At 45.3% G+C, this 23,027-nt stretch overlaps 1 protein-coding gene across 1 annotated transcript; it reads left to right on the forward strand.

Annotated features, from left to right (window-relative positions):
* Window positions 1-5,106: 5,106 nt before the first annotated feature.
* On the forward strand, window positions 5,107-21,255 carry ric8a (RIC8 guanine nucleotide exchange factor A; the record flags this gene model as incomplete). Its single annotated transcript, XM_079224048.1, has 14 exons — window positions 5,107-5,202; window positions 8,564-8,611; window positions 12,035-12,239; window positions 12,784-12,935; window positions 13,050-13,130; window positions 13,900-13,999; window positions 14,532-14,719; window positions 15,969-16,063; window positions 16,952-17,102; window positions 17,880-17,975; window positions 18,120-18,264; window positions 18,997-19,141; window positions 20,716-20,835; window positions 21,111-21,255. The coding sequence occupies 14 exons, from the start codon at window positions 5,107-5,109 to the stop codon at window positions 21,253-21,255; spliced, it is 1,767 nt and encodes a 588-aa protein (XP_079080174.1).
* Window positions 21,256-23,027: the final 1,772 nt, after the last annotated feature.

Genomic DNA, 23,027 nt, shown 5'->3' on the forward strand with positions numbered 1-23,027 from the left:
AAGTGTAAGGGCTGGCAAGTGTACCTACCGATAGACCACGGTAAACGGCGAGTCTCCAGCATGTAGCTTATCTTGCCATTAGCCCCCAGCCTTAACGAGACGAACACGGCGAAAACACGAAATTCCGGAGGAAAATAACGCGTTTTAAACTGATTCTGACAGGCGCGAAAAGGTAGATCATCGGAGGGCACTTTTCAAGATGGCGGTTCCGTCAACTTCAGCGGCCCCTTCCCCCACCACAGCTACAGCGCGTGTCACTCAAACGGTCACTGCGAGACGATTGGTTGAAATCCCTTCGCTCAAACCAGGCCTCGAGGTCTCATTGGCTACAGAGCGTGTCACTCCACCGCGTCATTTAATCAAATTATATATATTTTACGGCCCGGAAAAGCGGAGTTTATACTGTTTTATCTACTGTATATGTTTAGTACAACGCGCGTGGTCACAGTGAAAAGAAAAATAAAAAACAGACAGTTTTACCCTTATATATAGAAACATGTGGGTCAAATTCGGTTAATGAACAACATCTTAATTAACTCCGCTCTCACGTTTGCTTGTCATTAAAAAAATCGAACATACTCTCAGATTACAAGCACGCCCCTGAGGGCAGAGAAACGCCCAATTAACTAAGAGTCATCTCTCCAGTTGTTTTTCAGCTTTTTTAAATATTTATAATTTACTTTAATAAGTACAATTTCATAAATTGACAGTAGCAAATGGCAAAAATACATTAATTCACAGTTGACCCAACAAGCAAGTCAGGGGGACAGCCGCAGAGAGAGAGAAAACAAAAAAGAAGAAGTTTTTCACCTTTGGCCTGGCCTCAGCACATGGCTCACAGGGCGGAGCGTAACCATGGACTGTATTACTGTAACCAAGTAAACACTGCGATCTGTGCTTCATATCTTGTCCAGACAACTATCTTGATAGTCAGCACAATAACCTAACCCCATGTTTATATTCCTGTCGACTAGATGCGTTATTTATTATCATTGCACAGCGACCACTAAAAGCAAATGAATGCAGTTTACGTCAACAATATAACAATTTGTTGCATGTTTTTATCATTGATTTATCTGCCGATTACTTTCCTGATAAAAATAATGATTAACTATGAATAAATGGATTCCAAGATTTAGAAAAATAAACTTCCATGCTCAACAGTAAACCATTTTTTTAGAATACCCAGTACAATGGTTGCCACTATGCACAGTGTGAAGAACAGGCAATGTGTATGGAGACACATGCAGACCGTATGTTTTGTTCATTTGGAAAAAAGATGTATGAAAAGTTTTTTCGGGTTAAATATAATTTTGATCCAGTTCTGTTTTTATAAAATATATTTTTCAGTTTTCAGTAACATATTTTCAACTTTCACTCTCTCCATATATGTAGGGTACAGTATACAAATAAGACAGTTAAACAGTTAAATACAGGTCCTTCATGTGTCATAAACCTTCTGATAAAGGTGCAATATTCTGACTGTAATATCCCCACATCATTTTCTTCCACCTCTCAAAATGTGCAATATTCCCATATAAATGTGCAATATTCCCATATAACTCTCACCTTTTCCCTCTTTTCACAATCCAGGCCCCGCACTCTAGACTAGCCTATTTATTACTGTACTTGTTGTAATTGTTTTTATATTTTATATTTTTCTCTTTCTTATTATTGTGTGTTTTTATTTCCTAAACTGTTGACTCAGAGCCCTGCACAATAATTCCAACGTGTCTGGACTGTTGGTCTATGCACAAATGGCAAAATAAAAAACCTTGAACCTTAAGGAGGCAGATCCGAGCCTGCGTCACGGTTTAGGAGCCGTCATTTACGCTGAGTTTGAAATAATTAATATGCTTTTAAAAGAAAGACACTCATTATATAAGCAGGCATCCATACAGGAATCTGATGGTGGACTTCCGCCGCGGTAAACGCTCTCCTCCGGTACCAGTGAGTATACAAGGACTGGACATTGAGGTTGTTAAATCTTACCTGGGTGTTCACTTGAACAACAAACTGGGCTGACCACACACTTTATAAAAGGGACAGAGCAGACTCTTTCTGCTGAGGAGACTGTGGTGGCATCAGCCATCTACTATGGAGTCTTCTGGAGCAGCAGCATCATGACAGCTGACAGGAGGAGACTGAGAAAGCTAGTAAAGAAGGCCAGCAGCGTGCTGGAGTGTCCTCTGGATACTGTGGAGGTGGTGGGAGGCAGGAGGATGATGCTAAGCTATCACCTGGTGGAGGTGGTTGGAGACAGGAGGATGATTCTAAGCTATCACCTGGTGGAGGTGGTGGGAGACAGGAGGATGATGCTAAGCTATCACCTGGTGGAGGTGGTGGGAGACAAGAGGAGGATGCTAAGCTATCACCTTGTGGAGGTGGTGGGAGACAAGAGGAGGATGCTAAGCTATCACCTGGTGGAGGTGGTGGGAGACAAGAGGAGGATGCTAAGCTATCACCTGGTGGAGGTGGTGGGAGACAGGAGGATGATGCTAAGCTATCACCTGGTGGAGGTGGTGGGGGACAGGAGAATGATGCTAAGCTATCACCTGGTGGAGCTGGTTGGAGACAGAAGGATGATGCTAAGCTATCACCTGGTGGAGGTGCTTGGAGACAGAAGGATGATGCTAAGCTATCACCTGGTGGAGGTGGTTGGAGACAAGAGGAGGATTCTAAGCTATCACCTGGTGGAGGCGGTGGGAGACAGGAGGAGGATGCTAAGCTATCACCTGGTGGAGGTGGTGGGGGACAGGAGAATGATGCTAAGCTATCACCTGGTGGAGGTGGTTGGAGACAGAAGGATGATGCTAAGCTATCACCTGGTGGAGGTGCTTGGAGACAGAAGGATGATGCTAAGCTATCACCTGGTGGAGGTGGTTGGAGACAAGAGGAGGATTCTAAGCTATCACCTGGTGGAGGCGGTGGGAGACAGGAGGAGGATGCTAAGCTATCACCTGGTGGAGGTGGTGGGAGACAGGATGATGATGCTAAGCTATCACCTGGTGGAGGTGGTGGGGGACAGGAGGATGATGCTAAGCTATCACCTGGTGGAGGTGGTGGGGGACAGAAGGATGATGCTAAGCTATCACCTGGTGGAGGTGGTGGGGGACAGAAGGATGATGCTAAGCTATCACCTTGTGGAGGTGGTGGGAGACAAGAGGAGGATGCTAAGCTATCACCTTGTGGAGGTGGTGGGAGACAAGAGGAGGATGCTAAGCTATCACCTGGTGGAGGTGGTGGGAGACAGGAGGATGATGCTAAGCTATCACCTGGTGGAGGTGGTGGGAGACAGGAGGATGATACTAAGCTATCACCTGGTGGAGGTGGTTGGAGACAGAAGGATGATGCTAAGCTATCACCTGGTGGAGGTGGTTGGAGACAGAAGGATGATGCTAAGCTATCACCTGGTGGAGGTGGTTGGAGACAAGAGGAGGATTCTAAGCTATCACCTGGTGGAGGCGGTGGGAGACAGGAGGAGGATGCTAAGCTATCACCTGGTGGAGGTGGTGGGGGACAGGAGGATGATGCTAAGCTATCACCTGGTGGAGGTGGTTGGAGACAGGAGGAGGATGCTAAGCTATCATCCCTGATACTGCAGCGCTGCACAGCTCCTTCAGCCACCGGATGACTCACTCCGGTGTCTGAAGGAGAGGAACCAAAAGTCCTTCCTTCTCAATTGTCATTGTTAGTTTAAATACTACTTTTTCATGTTTACACCCAGATTTCACTAAATGTTTGGTCATATAAATTTGGTTTAAAGTCATGGAAAAGTCATGGAATCCATTGGTCAGAATGTGTCTGAACCTTGCATGGATTTACATTTGTATGAGACCTTTCAAGTCTGCAGACCATGTCACCATGCATGGACACATCCATCCACTGGGGGCAGCACCTGCCCATCAGGGCCAAACTCATTCACATCCACCAGCGGTCGATGTCCCATCAATGCCCGTTAATAACTACTTCTTTGTCTTTGTGCTTTCTCTCCTCACAGGTTTACATGGATCCTGGTTTTATCTGGACCCTGGTCACTAATCATTATTATTATTAGTTGCATTATCAGTATTGCCAATACCCACTTATAATTATCATTATTATTCTATTACATCCACTGCTGCAGTTGTTCATGCCTACTAGTCTCATTGTATGAATAATTTCTGTCATATTCATATTCACGTACAGGACCAGCATGCACCTGGGTTACTTAAAGGAGTAGGCGGGCACAGGACCAGCATGCACCTGGGGTACTTAAATGAGTAGGCGGGCACAGGACCAGCATGCACCTGGGGTACTTAAAGGAGGAGGCGGGCACAGGACCAGCAAGCACCTGGGGTACTTAAAGGAGTAGACGGGTACAGGACCAGCATGCACCTGGGGTACTTAGAGGAGGCGAGTACAGGACCAGCATGCACCTGGGGTACTTAGAGGAGGCGAGTACAGGACCAGCATGCACCTGGGGTACTTAGAGGAGGCGAGTACAGGACCAGCATGCACCTGGGCTACTTAAATGAGTAGGCGGGCACAGGACCAGCATGCACCTGGGCAGGCCTATGATGGAGAGGCAGCATGGAGGTTATTTGTTCTTCTGTTTATTTGCTTGTTTTTGTTAAGTTGCAATAAACATCAGTGAAACTGGACTCCTCCATGGACGCTGCATTCTTCTAGCTGCATCATTTACATAACCTCCGGTGCATCGGTGGCTTTTTGATTTCTTTTCTTTGATTTATGTTTATTTTCTTTTATTCACGGGACAAATGGCCACTACACTATACATAAAGTATAACATTAATTAAAATGAATTGAATGAACTACGTTTCCAACGTTTCTCCATTTCTCCCGTCTTTCCCAGGGACACCTGAATGCAGCATTTGGCTCGCGCTAATACTGTCCGTTAATTGCTTCTCGCCGGCCAGCAGGGAATTAGACATCATGCATGACGCGTCATCTGTGGGCGGAGACTAACTGTAACGCGAATATACAACCTGAGTAAGACTCACACACTCAGTCTCACACACACACTCACACACTCTGCCTCACACACACTCACACACACACGGCGCTGCTGTGCCGGTGGACTCGGGAGGAAGCTGCTGCTGCTTAATGGCGACGGACATGGATGTGAAAGGCTGCATAGCGCAGATGGAGACGGGGGAGCAGGACGCTGCTCTAACGGCTCTGCAGAGCTACAACGCGGAGGTAACATGACGTCATCAGCGATGTGCGCAGACATACCTGCACCGTTTAGATGCTGCTGGTTATGATCAACATCCAGAGAAATCACAAGGTCTTCATGGCATCAAATGTAATTTAATATGTATGTTTGCTTAACAATTAGCTAATTCTGTGACACAGTCAAATGTGACACAATGTGCTAAACTGAAGATTTTAAACTGGTTGAAATAATGTGTTTTAATTCCCATAGTAGTATTAATGATTTGGCCACTGGGGGGCAGCAGACCGAGTTGCGAACGCGTCATAAAGCTGCAGCATTAGCTTTCTCTAGCTTGTGTTTGTGTGCACGTGATGAGGTCCAACCAGGGCCTTCCATTGAAAACAGTGAGCTGAAAGAGGCTAGGAAGCTGTGGAGAGCCGGGGAGCTGAGCAGGGTTCTTACGCTCATGGAAAACCTGGAACAGTCATGGAGTTTATAAATGGTTATGTCCAGGCCTGGAAAAGTCCTTGAAATAAATAAAATCCCAAAAGTTTAGTAAAAGTCATGTAAATGTGTTATATTCATGTGTTCATGACGTTCATGTACGCTGAGTTTGAAATAATGAATATGCTTTTAAAAGAAAGACTCAAAATATAAGCAGGCATACATACAGGCATCTATATAAATGTTTATTCTTTTAATCAAACTATTGCCTCATTCATTTGTGTCATTTAAGGTTTACTGTATGCTTTGTATTCTATTGTTAGTTTAAATACTACATTTACTCACTTTTTACTGTTTACACCCAGACTTCACTAAATGTTTGTCATGGACATCTGGTTTAAAGCCATGAACCCACTGGATTGTGTGTGAATCCACTGGATTGTGTGTGAACCCACTGGATTGTGTGTGAACCCACTGGATTGTGTGTGAACCCACTGGATTGTGTGTGAACCCACTGGATTGTGTGTGAACCCACTGGATTGTGTGTGAATCCACTGGATTGTGTGTGAACCCACTGGACTGTGTGTGAACCCACTGGATTGTGTGTGAACCCACTGGATTGTGTGTGAACCCACTGGATTGTGTGTGAACCCACTGGACTGTGTGTGAACCCACTGGATTGTGTGTGAACCCACTGGATTGTGTGTGAATCCACTGGACTGTGTGTGAACCCACTGGATTGTGTGTGAACCCACTGGATTGTGTGTGAATCCACTGGACTGTGTGTGAACCCACTGGATTGTGTGTGAACCCTGCCTGCAGCGCTGTGGAGGATTCTCTGTTGTCACAAGAGCAACACATGACACATTCGGTACTTTGTTCATACAAAAACATATTACAGCTTTTCATGGAAATAAAACATGAAAATATCCATCGCTGTAATACACATTTATTTATTGATAATATTAATCAGAGCTGCGGTAAAATAGTTTGCTTCTGATTTTAAGAAACTGTTGCAAAAAAACTGCCTGTGTGCATACGCTTGATGCACGCTTCTTTCTTGCTTGAAGGCACGAATATCTCAGAGTGTTGGACTTGTTAATGTTGAACAAAGTAAAACTACACTCTAACAGGTAAACATATAACTGCAGATGGTTACTGTATGGATCCTTATGATGACAACGCATGCTCTATTACACATCAGGTGAATTCAACATAAACAGCCATCTTCTGCTCTGGGCGTCCTCCGTTCACCTCTCAGTCAACAACAAGTTTCCTCTGAGGATTCCTCTGCGTTCGGGAAAGGTTCACTTCACTTCTTCACAGAAATGGAGCTCTCAGTCTTGACTTGTAAACGCCTGACCTTCTCAACGCTGTGTGCTGCCGGGCGAGGTGAGCTCTGCCGGATGCTCCGCTCAGCCTCGTGTGGGAGTTGATCTTCAAGGCAATTGGATTAGATTCTCCGATACAGAAATACAGTGTCCTGCGGCCCCGGTCAGATCCTGCTCTTGTAAAGCCCTTAAGAGATGAGGAGCTTATGCTGCAGGGGACTCTGGTCCCAAAGTCTCCGTATGCCGTGCGCTCTTTTCTTTACAAGGACCTGACGGCGTAAATGTGTCGGGAGGAGGATCCGCCCGAAGGCAAACATGACATAGACACCGAGTGAAGGCACAAGCTGCAGGCGTCTGAAGACCTGGTCCTTGATTCTAAAGCCACGGAGAGTCTTTGATTCAGCTTTGCTTCGTATTATTGGATTATTGGTAATAAAAGACAATTAGTGTTTCCCATTGTTGGTTGCAACCGCAACAGTATATTGATCAGAACATATTTCGACACTTCTCAAACCACTCAATCTACCGGTCCAGTAAGACCAGATGGGAGGATCCCCTCGTGGGAATTCCTTCGTTGGTGCTCGCTGGCTTCGATTTACTTATTTTTCCGAATAAAAGTATTCGTATTCATATTGTGGCCACTAAGAAAATGATGGATTCTTTTGGCTGCAAGGTGTGGATTAACGTTTAGTAATTGGAAAGTACAACTAGCTTGTTGGGCCAATATTAAACTGCAGGTAAAGACAACAAAGTGGTGTGTAAATCCAAGGTAAAGAGAGAGAGAGAGAGAGAGAGAGTTTTTATATTTTTGTGCACCAGAATGCAGCACTTTCCTCGTGGAGCAGGATTGATAGACTTGAACACAGAGCAGGTAGAATGCTAAGCCTTTAATTAATACAAAGGGTTTGGTACACGGGAAGGCAGTGTAGAAAAACCGCTAGGACAGGTCTAAGCCAAAGTACTAAAGAATAAAAACAGCGGAAGGGACAGGTGAAAAGAATCCAGGTGAGGCAGACTATCAGACCGGTGGGAGACGAGGGCAGGAAGTAAAGTACCTGAAACTCTTTGTTGAGTGGTACAGTCAGCAGGATACTCCGGACACGTTTGTACATTTCAACCAGGACAGTACTTCATACCGACGCATGCAGAGAGTTATATCTAACTCTGCACTCTTTTAGCTCCATGTTCTTCAGCCCTGAAACTCTGCTGTCAACAGCTTTGTTCCAGCAGCAGCAGCAGCCAGACGTTTTACCATGAAGCTCCCTCCTGTACACCACCGGCTCAGACAGACAGTCAGAGCATTGAGCGGCTAAAGAAACGGCTTCTTCCCTCAGCAGTTAGAGCTCAAGGAGAGTGAATGCTGGACTTACATCCATCAGGTGGACACAAACGCAACACCGAATGAAGGCTCATGTTGCTCTGCGTCTGCTGTTGTTTAAAACAGACTTTATGAGGCGCTAATATGTGAGCTTTGTGCTTTCAGTGTATTATATTCCAGTGGAAATCCATGGAGGCCAACTGTTACTGTGTCAAGTTGCCTTCACTGTCTTTGTCAGAGTTGTGTTGCACTTTCTGGTAAACATGGCGGACTCACACCTTCATTTGCACCCTCTGCTTTTTCTTCCTCCAGATGAACCACTGCTTTACGTTCAGCAAGGAGGACGAGCGGGACAGAGAGGTACTCCATCCAGACGCTGAGCGCTGCTCCTTGACCGATACTCAATGTCAATAATCTGAATACTTAAGATACGTTTCCCTTGAAGATTCCTTAACGGTGCTTATCAGCGGTAACCACTGTATGAGCGCTGCTAGCTAGTGGGGCACGCTAACATGTCCGCTAACATGTCCGCTAACATGCACGCTAACATGCACGCTAACATGGACGCTAACATGGACGCTAACATGCCCGCTGACATGCCCGCTAACATGCGCGTTAACATGCCTGCTAACACGTGCGCTAACATGTGCGCTAACACACACGCTAACACGCACGCTAACACGTGCGCTAACATGTGCGCCAACATGCACTCTAACATGCCCGCTAACATGCGCATTAACATGCCTGCTAACATGTGCGCTAACATGCACTCTAACACGTGCGCTAACACGCCCGCTAACACGCCCGCTAACACACCCGCTAACACGCCCGCTAACACGTGCGCTAACACGTGCGCTAACATGTGCGCCAACATGCCCGCTAACACGCACGCTAACATGCGTGCTATTGTGTGCGCCAACATGCGCGCTAACATGCATGCTAACATGCACGCTAACATGCACGCTAACATGCACGCTAACATGCACGCTAACATGCATGCTAACATGTGCGCCAACATGCCCGCTAACACGCACGCTAACATGCGTGCTATTGTGTGCGCCAACATGCGCGCTAACATGCACGCTAACATGCACGCTAACATGCATGCTAACATGTGCTCTAACATGCACTAAAAGGCCAGCCCGGATATTTCAACAAAGCAAGGAGAAGCTCATATAACAACACACACAGAGGGAACATAATTCCCCATAATAATAATAATAATACATTAAGATGTCAGTGAGGACAAACTGTTGTTGAATTGCAATGTTCATAACCTTCTGTTATTCAAACTACAGCAAAGATGAACATCTTGGATCGACATTAATTAACTTTTGTTATCTTGAGATCTCGAGAAAACAAAAGGTTGTTTCCCTTTTATTACTTTTAATGTTTATCAGAGATAAGAGTACAACTTCTCGGATCTCACCAGCTCTTGGTCTGACAACAGATAAGCCTCCGGGTCCGAGGGGGTTTATTCCTGGCGTTCTATCTCTAATAAACATTTTAAGTTAAATAACCTTTTCCTGTCCCACGATAATAAGTTGATTATGTTGTTATAGCGAGATAACAAAGCTAATTTTGTTGATAACGGCATTAAAAAGATCATTGCTGCATAGCCGTTCTGGGCTTCTGTAGAAACTGTTTGAATGTTGTATAAAAGGCCAATATAATATATATATATTTTAATTTGACTATGTGTCTCTTGTGTGCACTTTACCGGTCTGCTGCTGTAATCCTGCAATTTCCCCTCTGCGGGACTAATAAAGGATTATCTTATCTTATCTCTTATAAGCACAGTTTCTCAGGTTAAACCAACACATGTGTTCTATACGTTGGTCTTCTGGTACTGGAACCAGCAAGTCAAGGGAGCTGGATAGGAGGAGGTGGAGGAGCCAGACCTCAGGGACCCACACAGGAGAAGAGAATCAGGGTGGAAAGCAGCTCCCCTGATAGTTGTTGTGAAAGAAGACACACATAGATAGTGCAACAGGACTGCTAGAGGACGAGGAAAGTATTGGCAGCACAGCGATCAGAGTCAGATCAGCGGTCACCAGGGTCTTTATATGTGCACCACCCTGCTGATCTCGGGAGCCACAAAATCAGCTTCCCCAACTGCCCTTTGTTCACCTCCCTGATGAGGAGATCAGCTCCAGGTGTGTCTCTTCACATTGCTCTCCTCTGCAATGGAGGCGCCTCTAGTTAGAGAAAGTTTGGTAGGCTGCATATGATAAAAATAGTAGCCGAGGCAAAAGCAGTTCCGGTGCAGTTGGTGTGTCTCCATGTCCAGAAGACGCGTTGAGCAAACACCTGCACACAGACTGCAGGAGTTACTATGCAAGACCGCTGGCCAGACGGCTTTATCAGTCTCAGACATGTTGACCCTTTATGAACCCTTTCCCTAAGTCGGCATTAGATGCCGACTTTGCCTAAGGGAATTACCCACAATTCATAGCAATGTGACATTAAACACGTCGTTCCCAATGGAAACATGGAGACGTAAAAAAAAAGGTAAACAAAGAGACACGTGACAAAATACCTTTACACTACGACATTACGGATTAAAGATGGAACATGAAAACATGAAATCAGAGGAATGCAAACTGAGATTATATATAATATTTTTGACACAGACTTTGTTATTTATACTGTTTTGACAAAAACAAGTAAATAGATTATTTGAAATGACTTCTCATCTTGTGAGAAAAGAGCCTTGAAGACGTTCAAATCAGGGAATAAAACGTTTAAAATAAATACACAATTGTACACAATATGTGTTTATGTAGTCACGTGATATGTTGCAGCAAAGTGCTGTCATTCATATTCACACCATCAAGCCTAAAGCCTCTCACACTCAACCACTTAGAGGGGATCAGTGGGTCCCTGAGGGGTCAGGGGTCAGGGTTTAGGGGCTGGGCCGCTGTCATGGACTAGCGAAGCCAGGGTCACATTATTACGTGATCATATCATTCATCAGCTTATTTGCGCTTCACAAGACCAACAACACGCGTCACATCCGGCCTCATCGGTACCGCACTGCGCAAACTAGTACAACACACCTGTGCTTTTCTGATAATGCTACATATGGAACAACTAAGCAGCAGGAGGAGAGCTGGTAGACGTTAGCCGTTAGCTGTTAGCTGTTAGCCGTTAGCTGTTAGCAGCCGGCTGGCAGCACAGTCCTGCTTTGCTAAAGAATGGAGCTAACGTAAGGAGGTTGCATTGAGTTACATTATGATGCGATTAAGATAAATTATAACTTGATCATAATATGTTTTAATGTAATCTTGGAAAATTTTGTTTTTTGGTGAGAAACTTGAATAGAGTTGTTTGAAGGCATGTTTTCACAGCAATACAGAATAGAAATTACAGAGTGAATGATGACCTGTTTAACTTCCTAACACTAGCTCTAAGCAGCTTATAATGCATCATTAAAAATACTAACGCTGAGATTTACATTTAAACCTGTTGAGCCTTTTATATCAGGTACAAATCAAGAAAAAAAAACATGTACAACCTCTAAACACAACTCAAACAATAAATAGGATTAGGGGTTAGGGTTATGAAAATAAGGACCATAGATGACATGATATATATATATATATATATATATATATATATATATATATATATATATATATATATATATATATATATATAATAGTCATACTGGTATTGCGGCACATTTCTACTCTCAATAATTAAGTATTCAGTCGTGATTCAACTTCCAAATTAAGTTATTTGTGTCTACTTTCAACATATTGTCTTTGTTGTGTGACGCAGCTCCTGGGTGGATTGGTTGTCGGTTTCCTGAACAGAGAGCTGCAGCCCTCCTGCCAGCTGGCCTGTCTAGAAACGGTCCGGATCCTGACCAGAGACAAACATTGCCTGGAGCCCTTCATCAGCCGCTCGGCCATGACCACGCTCGCCCGCTACGCCGGCATCGCCGTGGTCACTGCTGCCCACAGCCAGCCGCTGGAGGGCCAAGGTAATCCTGCAAACCCTCCCAGGTATCTCCAGGGTTTTAAATCCAAATGCTTCTGTCCTGGTGCTCCTGTTTTGTGGCTTCTCTCAGGAAACTCCCCATAATCCCATGATACGTAAAGAAGCAAAAGAATCACATTCGTGCACCAATCCTTTTCACTTGCATTGTCTTTTCAAAGCTCCATGGAAACTCTACATTTAGACCTGCTTGCAGAGATTGTATTAGCAGTGCATGAACCCTCCATTGCAATCTTAATGGAAGCGTTGAATAAATTAAAAAAAGTTAAAGTCGTGTTTGAATTTCAGTATAGTCTTGCAAATTGTATCATTTGAAGTCAATGTTCTGAGTTCAAATATTTTTTCCCACTTAATGCTTGTAACTGCAGTGATAGCATGTTGGGTTCTGAGTGCAGCCAAAACTCAGCTGGCCAACAGCAATAGAGATGGAAGCAGCTCGGTTTATATCTTTCGTCCCAACCGTTTACCCTAAAGCGATCTACACAAAGGTTGGATGTGTTGCGTGACTTTTCCATTCTCTCTCTTCCTAGAGGGCGAGGACGGAGAGGAGGAACCGGCTGCAGAGGTACCCAGCGAGGAGGGGAAGGAAGCTTCCCCTCCTTCAGAGAACGCTGACCAGGAAGTGATTGTTGAGTCTCTCAAGTCCATCTCTAACATCCTGCTGCACAACGAGACAGGACAGGTCAGCCTGCTGTGTTTCCCCTCATATACGTTGACATGAATTCCTCAGATTATTACAATGTGATTTGGTTGGTGCTAATTTTCTAAACTGTATCTTTGGATGGACGGACGGCAGGCGGTAGCAGCAGATCTACAGCTGATAAAGGGTGTGGCAGAGAGACTGAAGCAGTGCCACGATCCCACCTGGATCCACGAGGTATGGAATCAGTGAGAGATGTTTTCATGTGGGAGTCTAATTAGTAGTGTGAGTTTTTTGCAACCAGTGAAGGGAAGTGACCATATTTGGACTGAGGAGGAGTGACGTAGGAATACGGCGCTGACCTGTCAATCACCTTGTAGCCCCGCCCTAAAGCATTCCCTGCTTTATGGTCTGTTTGACTCTAAATGACCATCATGTTTTGAAGAAGACTTGAAACTACAGATTGAGACCATAAACTTAAACTCTTTTTTTGCAACCAGAGGAGTCGCCCCCTGGTGGTCATTGGAAAGAATGCAGGTTTAAGACACTGCTTTTCAGATTGAGAGGTTGCTGTCTGGTCCGGTCTTAAGTTTTCCAATATTTGACCATATTTTTTGGTTTGAAGAGTTTGAATTGCTGAAACATGACCATAAAAACTGCATTTATATCTTTGCTATTGCAAATTAGTTAAATACAAACACAATTCTTCGGAGATTGGGTTACACCCCACGGTTTTGGTTCACACGGTAATGTTTTTTAATTTTTCAAACCTTTTCTTTCATATAATAAAATCCGTCATACTTCTCAAGACTTTGCCTCAAAAAAATATAGCCAGCAAATGTCTGACAGTAAGGCAGGAAATACTTACTCAAAGAATAACTGGAAATACAGACTGACCAAGCTTGCTTTTGGTATTTTATAGTTTTCTAAATAATCTTTTCAATATCCAGTAAAGTTCTGAAGAGGAATCAGCAGATAGCGTGAACAACATCTGCTCTCTGTCCAGGTGCGTTTCTTTGACCTGCGCATCACCTTCCTGCTGACGGCCTTGAGGATGGAGGTCAGGGCGCAGCTGGTTCAGGAGCTCCACGGCCTCAGCCTGCTAGGTAACGCATCTCCAGTGGGACCAGTGTAACCGCTGAACTGGGAAACCAACGTCTCTCTCTAGGTTTCTAGTCTCCAGCGTAACCAATGCTGAGAGGCAACTCGCCTTCCTGGTCACGAGTGGTCTGTAGCACCTATGAAGATCTGAAGTCCAACAATATTTAATATTCCTTATAATTCTCCCCTTTTCCCTCTTTTCACAATCCAGGACCAGCACTCAGGACTAGCCTATTTATTACTGTTATTTAACATGTGCCCTCTCCTTTGTGGAGAACTTGTTTTTAAAACCCTGCACAATAATTCCAACGTGTCTGGACTGTGGGTCTACGCACAAATGGCAAATAAAAAACCATGAACTCATGATAGAGCTATAACAAGACAAGTGAAAAATGATGAAACAAAAGTAGACAAGCATTTACAAGAAGGTACCAATTGACTGAGTTAAAGAGCGTTAGCTGATAGCTTCATTAGCTGATAGCTTCATTAGCTGATAGCTTCATTAGCTGACAGCTTCCTGGCCTGTGTGTGTCCTAGGCAACCAGTTGGATGCCACCCTGGGCGTGTGCTGGCCGGATACATTGGAGACGGCCCGGGCCGGGTCAGAGGACGTCCCGCCTGAACAACTGCCTCCTCTGAGCCGGCAGCAGACAGAACTGGCCATGGAAATACTGAAAATACTGTTCAATATCACATTCGACACGACCCGGCGCAAGGTCGACGAGGTACTGAAGAATGTTTGTTGGGGTCGTTTTTTCTTAGTATAGTTTGGCCTGTTGTAATCAACGCTATACTAATATTTGTGAATTGTGTTCCACTTGACTCGTATCTGTAGTTTACTTTGTGTATCAAGTCTTCAGGATACGCCACTGTCTTGCTTTAGCTCTGCCGTGCATCGACTCTCCAGAAAAGCAGTCATGTTGTCACGTTGGCGTTGGTACAACCAGGCTCCTGTATCTTCGTCTGTAAAACACAAACCGGATAGGATTTACATGATGTGGCCGGTGTAAATGGTACATGAGTCTTCCAACCACTCAAAACGCTTTCACACTACTTGTCATCATTCATCCATTCACACACTGATGGGAGGGGCTAAGGTTCCACCTGCCCATCAGGAGTAGCTAACATTCACACACACATTCATACACCGTAGGCACAGCTACAGGAGACATTTGGGGTTATGTGTCTTGCCCAAGGACACATCAACATGGACTAGTGGAGCCGGGGATTGAACCGCCGATCCTCTGATTGAAGGACAACCCTGTTCACAGTCACCCATGTGTGTGTTGCACCTAAGAGTCTCCAACCTTTCCTCAGCTGTACTTAGGCTAGTGCTTTTAGCCAAATGCTAAGGTAGAGCATGTTGACCACCTGAGTTTTTCATGCTTGTATCGTAACATTGAATTAATGCTACTTATACAAGACACACACAAACTGTAACTGAGGCTGATTTGAATGTCATTAGTGTTGCAGGTATTTGGTCATAACCCAAAACATTTGGCAATTTGAAACCCTGACCCTGATGATGGAGCGCGATGAAAATTCAGAGGATCACCAATGTTATTGAAATATATCTTGAGGGTTGACATGAATGTCTGGACCAAGTTTTGTGCCAATCCATCACCTAGATTTTTTGAACTTTCACTGGATAATTAAAAACCTTGGAAAGTCAGGGGATCCACCAAAGTCTGATCATCCTCTGGAGACGAAATGTAAAGTTTTTTCAAAGTTTCATGACAATACATCCAGTTGTTGTTGAGACATTACAGTCCAAACCAAAGTCAAGGGAATAGCTAAGTTCCTGAAGCTTCTGTTTATTGAGCAAATTCAGCCAAAAAACAAGGTAGTGTTGAACATGCCAGACATCTGTTGAAAGATCGCAAGAACCAATTCCCAGTCAGCTTGTGACACTCACCCAAATGTAAAGGAAAGACAACATTTTACAGTGAACAAGTGTAACGTCTGTGCTTCCAGGAAGAGGCAGCAGAGTACAGACATCTGGGAGCCATACTGAGACACTGCCTGATGAGCCGTGCAGACGGAGAGGAGCGGACTGAGGAGTTCCACAGGTAGGACGGCACGCACCTGTTTTCTTGATAACCCTTTAAGAAATTATGTAAAATCGCGAAAATGACCCTCGATTTTACATAATTTCTTAAATTCACCTTTTTAAAGGCACTTGCATATGATAGATACTCACGTGTTTTACATCACAAATTGCAGAACAATCTCAGCTCTCTATATAAAAGAAGAAAGAAACATGCACTTCATTAGTCCCCTTGGAGAGATTCTTCTCTGCATTTGACCCATCCCTGGTTGGGGAGCAGATGGGGGTTCGGTGTCTTGCTCAGGGACACTTCGACATGTGGGCTATGGGGATCGAGCCGGGTACCTTGCAGTTTCGGGACGACCACTCATCCCCCTGAGCTACAGTCGCCCCCAAAATGAGGCACCAATGAGGCACCAATGTCCTAAGGCAAAAGTGTAGAGAGATAATATGGGCCTAAAACTGAAAAATTGAGAACACATAACTTTACTCATGTGGACGAACTGTTTTGGTGGTAGAAATTGTTTTACCAAAGGTCTTAGGTTCACACAAGCAGTGGAATATATGAATACAATAGTAGATACATGTAAATAAAACCAAATGTATTATTATATGGTGGGGATGGATGTGCTGTGGCTGCATTGTGGCCGGCGGTGGTGATGTGTTGGCAGGCAGAGGAGGCTGCATGTTGTCCTCTGGACCCTGGCAGCTGTGAATCCTCTCTGTAAAATAAATCACTACTAGTCCGTATAAGTTCACTGAAAGAAAGTTACGATTACACACCGACACGTAACGGAGATCCAACACGGACTATGCTCAAGACATGAGCTACATGTGCTAGCGTTGCTAAGCTAACGTAAATCCTCCACACAGGCATTGCTGACGTGAACTCCCTCCTCTTCTTTTCCAGTCACACCGTTCACTTGCTAGGCAACCTCCCTCTGCTCTGTTTGGATGTGCTGCTGATCCCCAAAGTGCAACACGGCTCCGTGGAGTACATGGGGGTCAACATGGACGCTGTCAGCATGCTGCTGCAATTCATGGAGAAAACACTTGACCGGGTAAGACAAGACTCGTCTGTGTACGTGGGTTCATTACCTCCAATGCGATAATAATTACTGAAAAGCCATAGATCATAGCCTTGATTACAGGAACGTTTTTAAATGTCAATTTAACGAGATTAAAAAAAGATGTATTTTCTGGGAGGTAAATGAACACAGACAACTGCTGTGCTTTCTTTCCGGAGCATCATCTTTGTCACTCGGTGTAGCTGCATGTTATTGTTATTGATTGCCATCTTGTTGCTACAAGTTGCTATTTACATTGTACTAATGTGAAAAGAGTTTTTATAGCTGTACTTTTTAAAGATTTCATACAAATGCAGCTGACTGTTTAATCACTACACTTCTAATCTATGCACACCAATAGAACAAGTTACTAATTACATTTACGTTGTACCGTAAAAGTCGGGTTACAAGCCGATCCTACCTCCGGTGGGTGTCCCCGCTGTAGCAAGCTAGGAGCAGCGCTAGCTAGCGCTGCTGCTACTGCCCGCTGCTGTTGCTACTGCCCACGTCCCCTCTGCCCAAGTCGGGTGTCGAGCCGGGGCTGGTCCCGTTACCTTCGGTGGTTGTCGGGGAGCTAGCAGAAGTTAGCAGAGAACTAGCAGAGCGCTAGCAGGAGCGCTAGCTGGCTACAGCGGGGAGCTAACGGGGACACTGACCGAAGGTAGTAGCGGCTTGTAACACGACTTTTACGGTACTTAAAGGTACCATGTGGAATCAGAAAATCCTTGTTATTGATAATTGTTCATGTTTCACGGTTTTCTTGCCTCCCAGGGACATAAGCTGAAGGAAACTCTTCTCCCATCACTGACCTTGCTGACTGAGAGCGCCCGGGTCCACCGAGAGACCAGGAAGTTCCTCAGGTCAAAGGTCAGGCTGAGGAAAGAGAATCCATGATGAATGAGTTGAACTAGGAGTATTGTGTTCTGATGGCGTGTGCGTGTGTGTGCGTGTGCGTGTGTGTGTGTGTGTGTGTGCGTGTGTGTGCGTGTGCGTGTGTGTGTGTGTGTGTAGGTGCTGCCCCCACTGCGTGATGTGAAGAACAGGCCAGAGGTGGGCAGCGCTCTGAGGAACAAACTGGTCCGCATCATGACGTGCATCGACACTGACGTCAAGGACTGTGCTGCCGAGTTCCTCTTTGTTCTCTGCAAAGAAAGTGGTGAGGGAAATATCTATGTGTGGATTTCTTTCATTTCATTCATGGCAATTTTTGTATAACTGACTTCAAGCCCATGTTTCACTGTGACATGTTGACACTGTGGCATCTCAATTCATCAATTATATTCACATTGTTTCAAAACTAGCTATGGTGAAAAGATCAAACACATTATGACTTAAACCCCATTCCATTGGGATATAAATCACTGACCAGAGATCAAAATGTAAGAGGTTCTTCAAATCAAATTAACAGTTATTAAGACGCTCATCGATAAAAACATCTGTCTTAAAACCTTCTGAGCCCCAGAGCCCCCAACAATGGGGGCTAAAAGCCTTCTGTACCTCTTGTTCCCCGTGTTCAAGTAGTCGTATGAACCCCAAATGAGTTCTAATACTTGTGTTATTTTATATGATTTCTTTCAGAATTTCTTTGCGATTTTTACTAATAAGGCACCTTTTTGGAAAGATTAGGACCTAAAGTATCGGAACAAGAATCTGCAACAAAAATCATAATCCAGCAAAGCATTGGCATGTTAGGAAGGATGTTCAGTCAAAAAACGGTGAAGGTGAGGCGCTGGGTGGCTTAGGGCTAAAAAGGTTAATATACATCTCTGCTAGTATGTCTTGAACTACTATGACAGCTGAGGAAACCAACGGCTTGTTGAATTGATCTTTTGATGTGCTGAAATACTGCCGTACCAACAGTAGCGCGATGTTCTGCTCTATGATCCAGTTTCCAGGTTCATTAAGTACACTGGATATGGTAACGCTGCAGGTCTGCTGGCTGCCAGAGGGCTGCTCAGGGGAGGAAGAGACTCTGGGATCTACTCTGAGGACGAAGAGTCCGACACAGAGGAGTACCGAGAGGCCAAGGCCCAGTCAGTACCACCACAGCACCGGGTCTCAAGTCTGATGTTGGCTTTGATTGTGAAGATATGTTGTGCAGCTTTAACTAATGAACTTGACGGATAGTTCATTGTAGTTATGTAGTTATGTTCAACCAATGATCCATCCATCTGCTGCTCATCTGGTTCTGGTGACTGCAGACCAGGCACTGGAGCTCAGACCTCCTGCAGGTCTTTCTGCAGCATCTCAACTCAATTCAGACCACGATCCAGATAACCAGGGTCCATGAAGCAGGAGGAGCTAGAGAGGAGGGGCATCAGCAGGGCCATGGCAGGAGGTAGGAGGCAGGAGGTAGAGAGGAGGGGCATCAGCAGGGCCATGGCAGGAGGTAGGAGGCAGAAGGTAGAGAGGAGGGGCATCAGCAAGGCCATGGCAGGAGGTAGGAGGCAGGAGGTAGAGAGGAGGGGCATCAGCAGGGCCATGGCAGGAGGTAGGAGGCAGGAGGTAGAGAGGAGGGGCATCAGCAGGGCCATGGCAGGAGGTAGGAGGTAGGAGGCAGAAGGTAGAGAGGAGGGGCATCAGCAAGGCCATGGCAGGAGGCAGGAGGTAGGAGACAGGAGACAGGAGACAGGGTGTAGGAGGCAGGAGACAGGAGGCAGAAAGTAGGAGACAGGAGGTAAGAGACAGGAGGCAGGAGGCAAGAGACAGGAGGTAGGATGTAGGAGGCAGGAGACAGGAGACAGGAGGTAGGAGGCAGGAGGTAGGAGACAGAAAGCAGAAGGTAGGAAGCAGGAGGTAGGAGGCAGGAGGTAGGAGACAGGAGGTAAGAGACAGGAGGCAGGAGGCAAGAGACAGGAGGTAGGATGTAGGAGGCAGGAGACAGGAGACAGGAGGTAGGAGGCAGGAGGTAGGAGACAGAAAGCAGGAGGTAGGAAGCAGGAGGTAGGAGGCAGGAGGTAGGAGACAGGAGGTAAGAGACAGGAGACAGGAGGCAGGAGACAGGAGGCAGGAGGCATGTTTAGGAGACAGGTTTAGAAGACAGGAGGTAGGAGAAAGGAGACAAGAGGCAGGAGACAGGAGGCAGGAGGCATGTTTAGGAGACAGGAGGTAGGAGACAGGACCGGCTCCAGACAGCCACGATCCATGGAAACTTGAGGAAGCACAGAGGCTCCGGGGAAGAAGTGGAGTTATAATGTGCAGTGATTGATTACTTGATAACAGCGATGGGAATGGGGACCATTTGCGTTTGACAGCTGCAGGAAGAAGGTGATTTGCATCAGAGCTTTGTAGAAAATAAACTACAACTAAGAATATAGAATTCCCATTGCTAGAGTCCTTCAGGCGTCCTGATACCCGTCTGCTCCAGGACCCGGGTCTGACCGAGCCCCAACAGACCGCTACCTCTCCAGGTGGCACCCTAGCCTTCTAGCACCCCTCCAAAGGGCCGCCTCTGTACTGGAGGCTCTTAACGGTTTACAGCGTTTAATGACCCCAGTCTTTGTTGGCCACAGACTAAACTATTGAAGGATAAACAAGTGGATTAATTATGCACATCAGAAAGAAATGAAATGCTGTCCTTTTGATATTTGTCTCTTTTCTGCTCCAGTATAAACCCAGTAACAGGAGTTGTAGAGGAGGAACAGCCCAACCCCATGGAGGGGATGACCGAGCAGCAGAAAGAACTGGAAGCCATGAAGCTGGTCTACATGTTTGAGAAACTGTCAAGGTCAATACGAGCAGGACACACACACACACACACACACACACACACACACACACACACACACACACACACACAGTCGTGCTTCATGACTTTTGACGTACCCTTAATCTAAACCTTGTCCCCATTTGTCCTTGTGGGTCCCCACAAAGTGGCTGTAATCAGATGTGTCCTCCCACACATGTGCTGCCTTACTGTCATTAATACTTTCACACTTTTCCATTCTCAGTCTGTACTCACACATGCGCTCATAGTTACATTTGAACCATTTCTCCCCGCAGGAACAATTTGATCCAGCCCATGCAGCTCGGCATGGACGGGAAGATGAGCGAGATGTCTCCAGAGAATCTGCACGAGATGGCCCACAATCCTTTGTTCCAGCCAGAGGAGCCGGCTCGTTCAGACAGTGAAGACGAGGCTGAGTAAACACAGAAGCACGAAGGCGGAGACGGAGTCCTGGGAGAGGAGATCGGTCTCATTATTTTATTTATTCCGTCACACGGTCCAACCTGTTCCTGTTTACAGCCCTGTTTCAATATTCACTCACATTCAACACTTCATCCCACCTGCTGTCTTCACTTTAATGGGATCATTGTGTCTCTCCATCAACTCACCACACACACACACACACACACACACACACACACACACACACACACACACACACACACACACACACACACAGATCGAGTCTCTGCCTTCTGTTGATGTGTTGCACTCTTGGTGATGAGGCCGTGTTCATGTCTGTGTTTGAAAGCTAGCCAAAGAGCTGTACTTCAGTCTGTGACCATGGATGAACTGTATTTTTGGATTCTAGATGCCTGTTGTTTTACATAAAGATGTTTTATTTTTAGAAGTGAATTGTGAAACTGCAGACAGAAGTTATAATTCAGTAAAAAGACAATCCCTGTATGCAAAGATAGAGCCGAGAGAAGCTGAGACATGTTATGAAACGATTACTCCTCTTATTGTTATTGTTTAGCTGTCAGCTCTATCGTGGATATTAATTTATATTAAATGTGTTTAAATGCCAGAGTTGTCTCATGTCATATTTTAATTCAGCTGGCCACACTTTGAGAACCAGGTTGTATTTAAAGATTCATGCCATGTTGATTACGTTAAATAATTCTATCCATTAATTTAATGTCTACATTTTATTTATGGAGCCATTTTCTTACCCATCACTTATGGCAATATTTTGCTCACCAAGAGCTACCACTGAAACGTTGTCTTCAACTTTCACTTTGTGATGTCGACTTCCAGGTAGTGGAATATACAGTTTAGACTGTCTGTTCGCATGCATTGGACAAAAGATGTCTTAAAACAACAGAAGTATATCAACAAAATCAAATAAATGCAACAACAAAACACAACCCAAGTATTAGGGTTAGGTAGAGGTTGAGGGCAACTGTGGCTCAGTGGTACAGCAGGTTCATTCATTCAGAGGATCGGCAGTTCGATCCCTGGCTCTGTTAGTCCATGTTGATGTGTCCTTGAGACAAAATCAAATGTATGAATGTTAGTTAGTCCTGATGGACAGGTGGTACCTTCATGGTAGCTCCTCCCATCAGTGTGAATGTTAGTCCTGATGGACAGGTGGTACCTTCATGGTAGCTCCTCCCATCAGTGTGAATGTTAGTTAGTCCTGATGGACAGGTGGTACCTTCATGGTAGCTCCTCCCATCAGTGTGAATGTTAGTCCTGATGGACAGGTGGTTCCTATATGGTAGCTCCTCCCATCAGTGTGAATGTTAGTCCTGATGGACAGGTGGTACCTTCATGGTAGCTCCTCCCATCAGTGTGAATGTTAGTTAGTCCTGATGGACAGGTGGTACCTTCATGGTAGCTCCTCCCATCAGTGTGTGAATGTTAGTTAGTCCTGATGGACAGGTGGTTCCTACATGGTAGCTCCTCCCATCAGTGTGAATGTTAGTTAGTCCTGATGGACAGGTGGTTCCTACATGGTAGCTCCTCCCATCAGTGTGAATGTTAGTTAGTCCTGATGGACAGGTGGTTCCTACATGGTAGCTCCTCCCATCAGTGTGAATGTTAGTTAGTCCTGATGGACAGGTGGTTCCTTCATGGTAGCTCCTCCCATCAGTGTGAATGTTAGTTAGTCCTGATGGACAGGTGGTACCTTCATGGTAGCTCCTCCCATCAGTGTGTGAATGTTAGTTAGTCCTGATGGACAGGTGGTT

The sequence above is a fragment of the Taurulus bubalis genome (genome assembly GCF_910589615.1).
Source record: "Taurulus bubalis genome assembly, chromosome: 9".
Lineage (NCBI taxonomy): Eukaryota > Metazoa > Chordata > Actinopteri > Perciformes > Cottidae > Taurulus > Taurulus bubalis.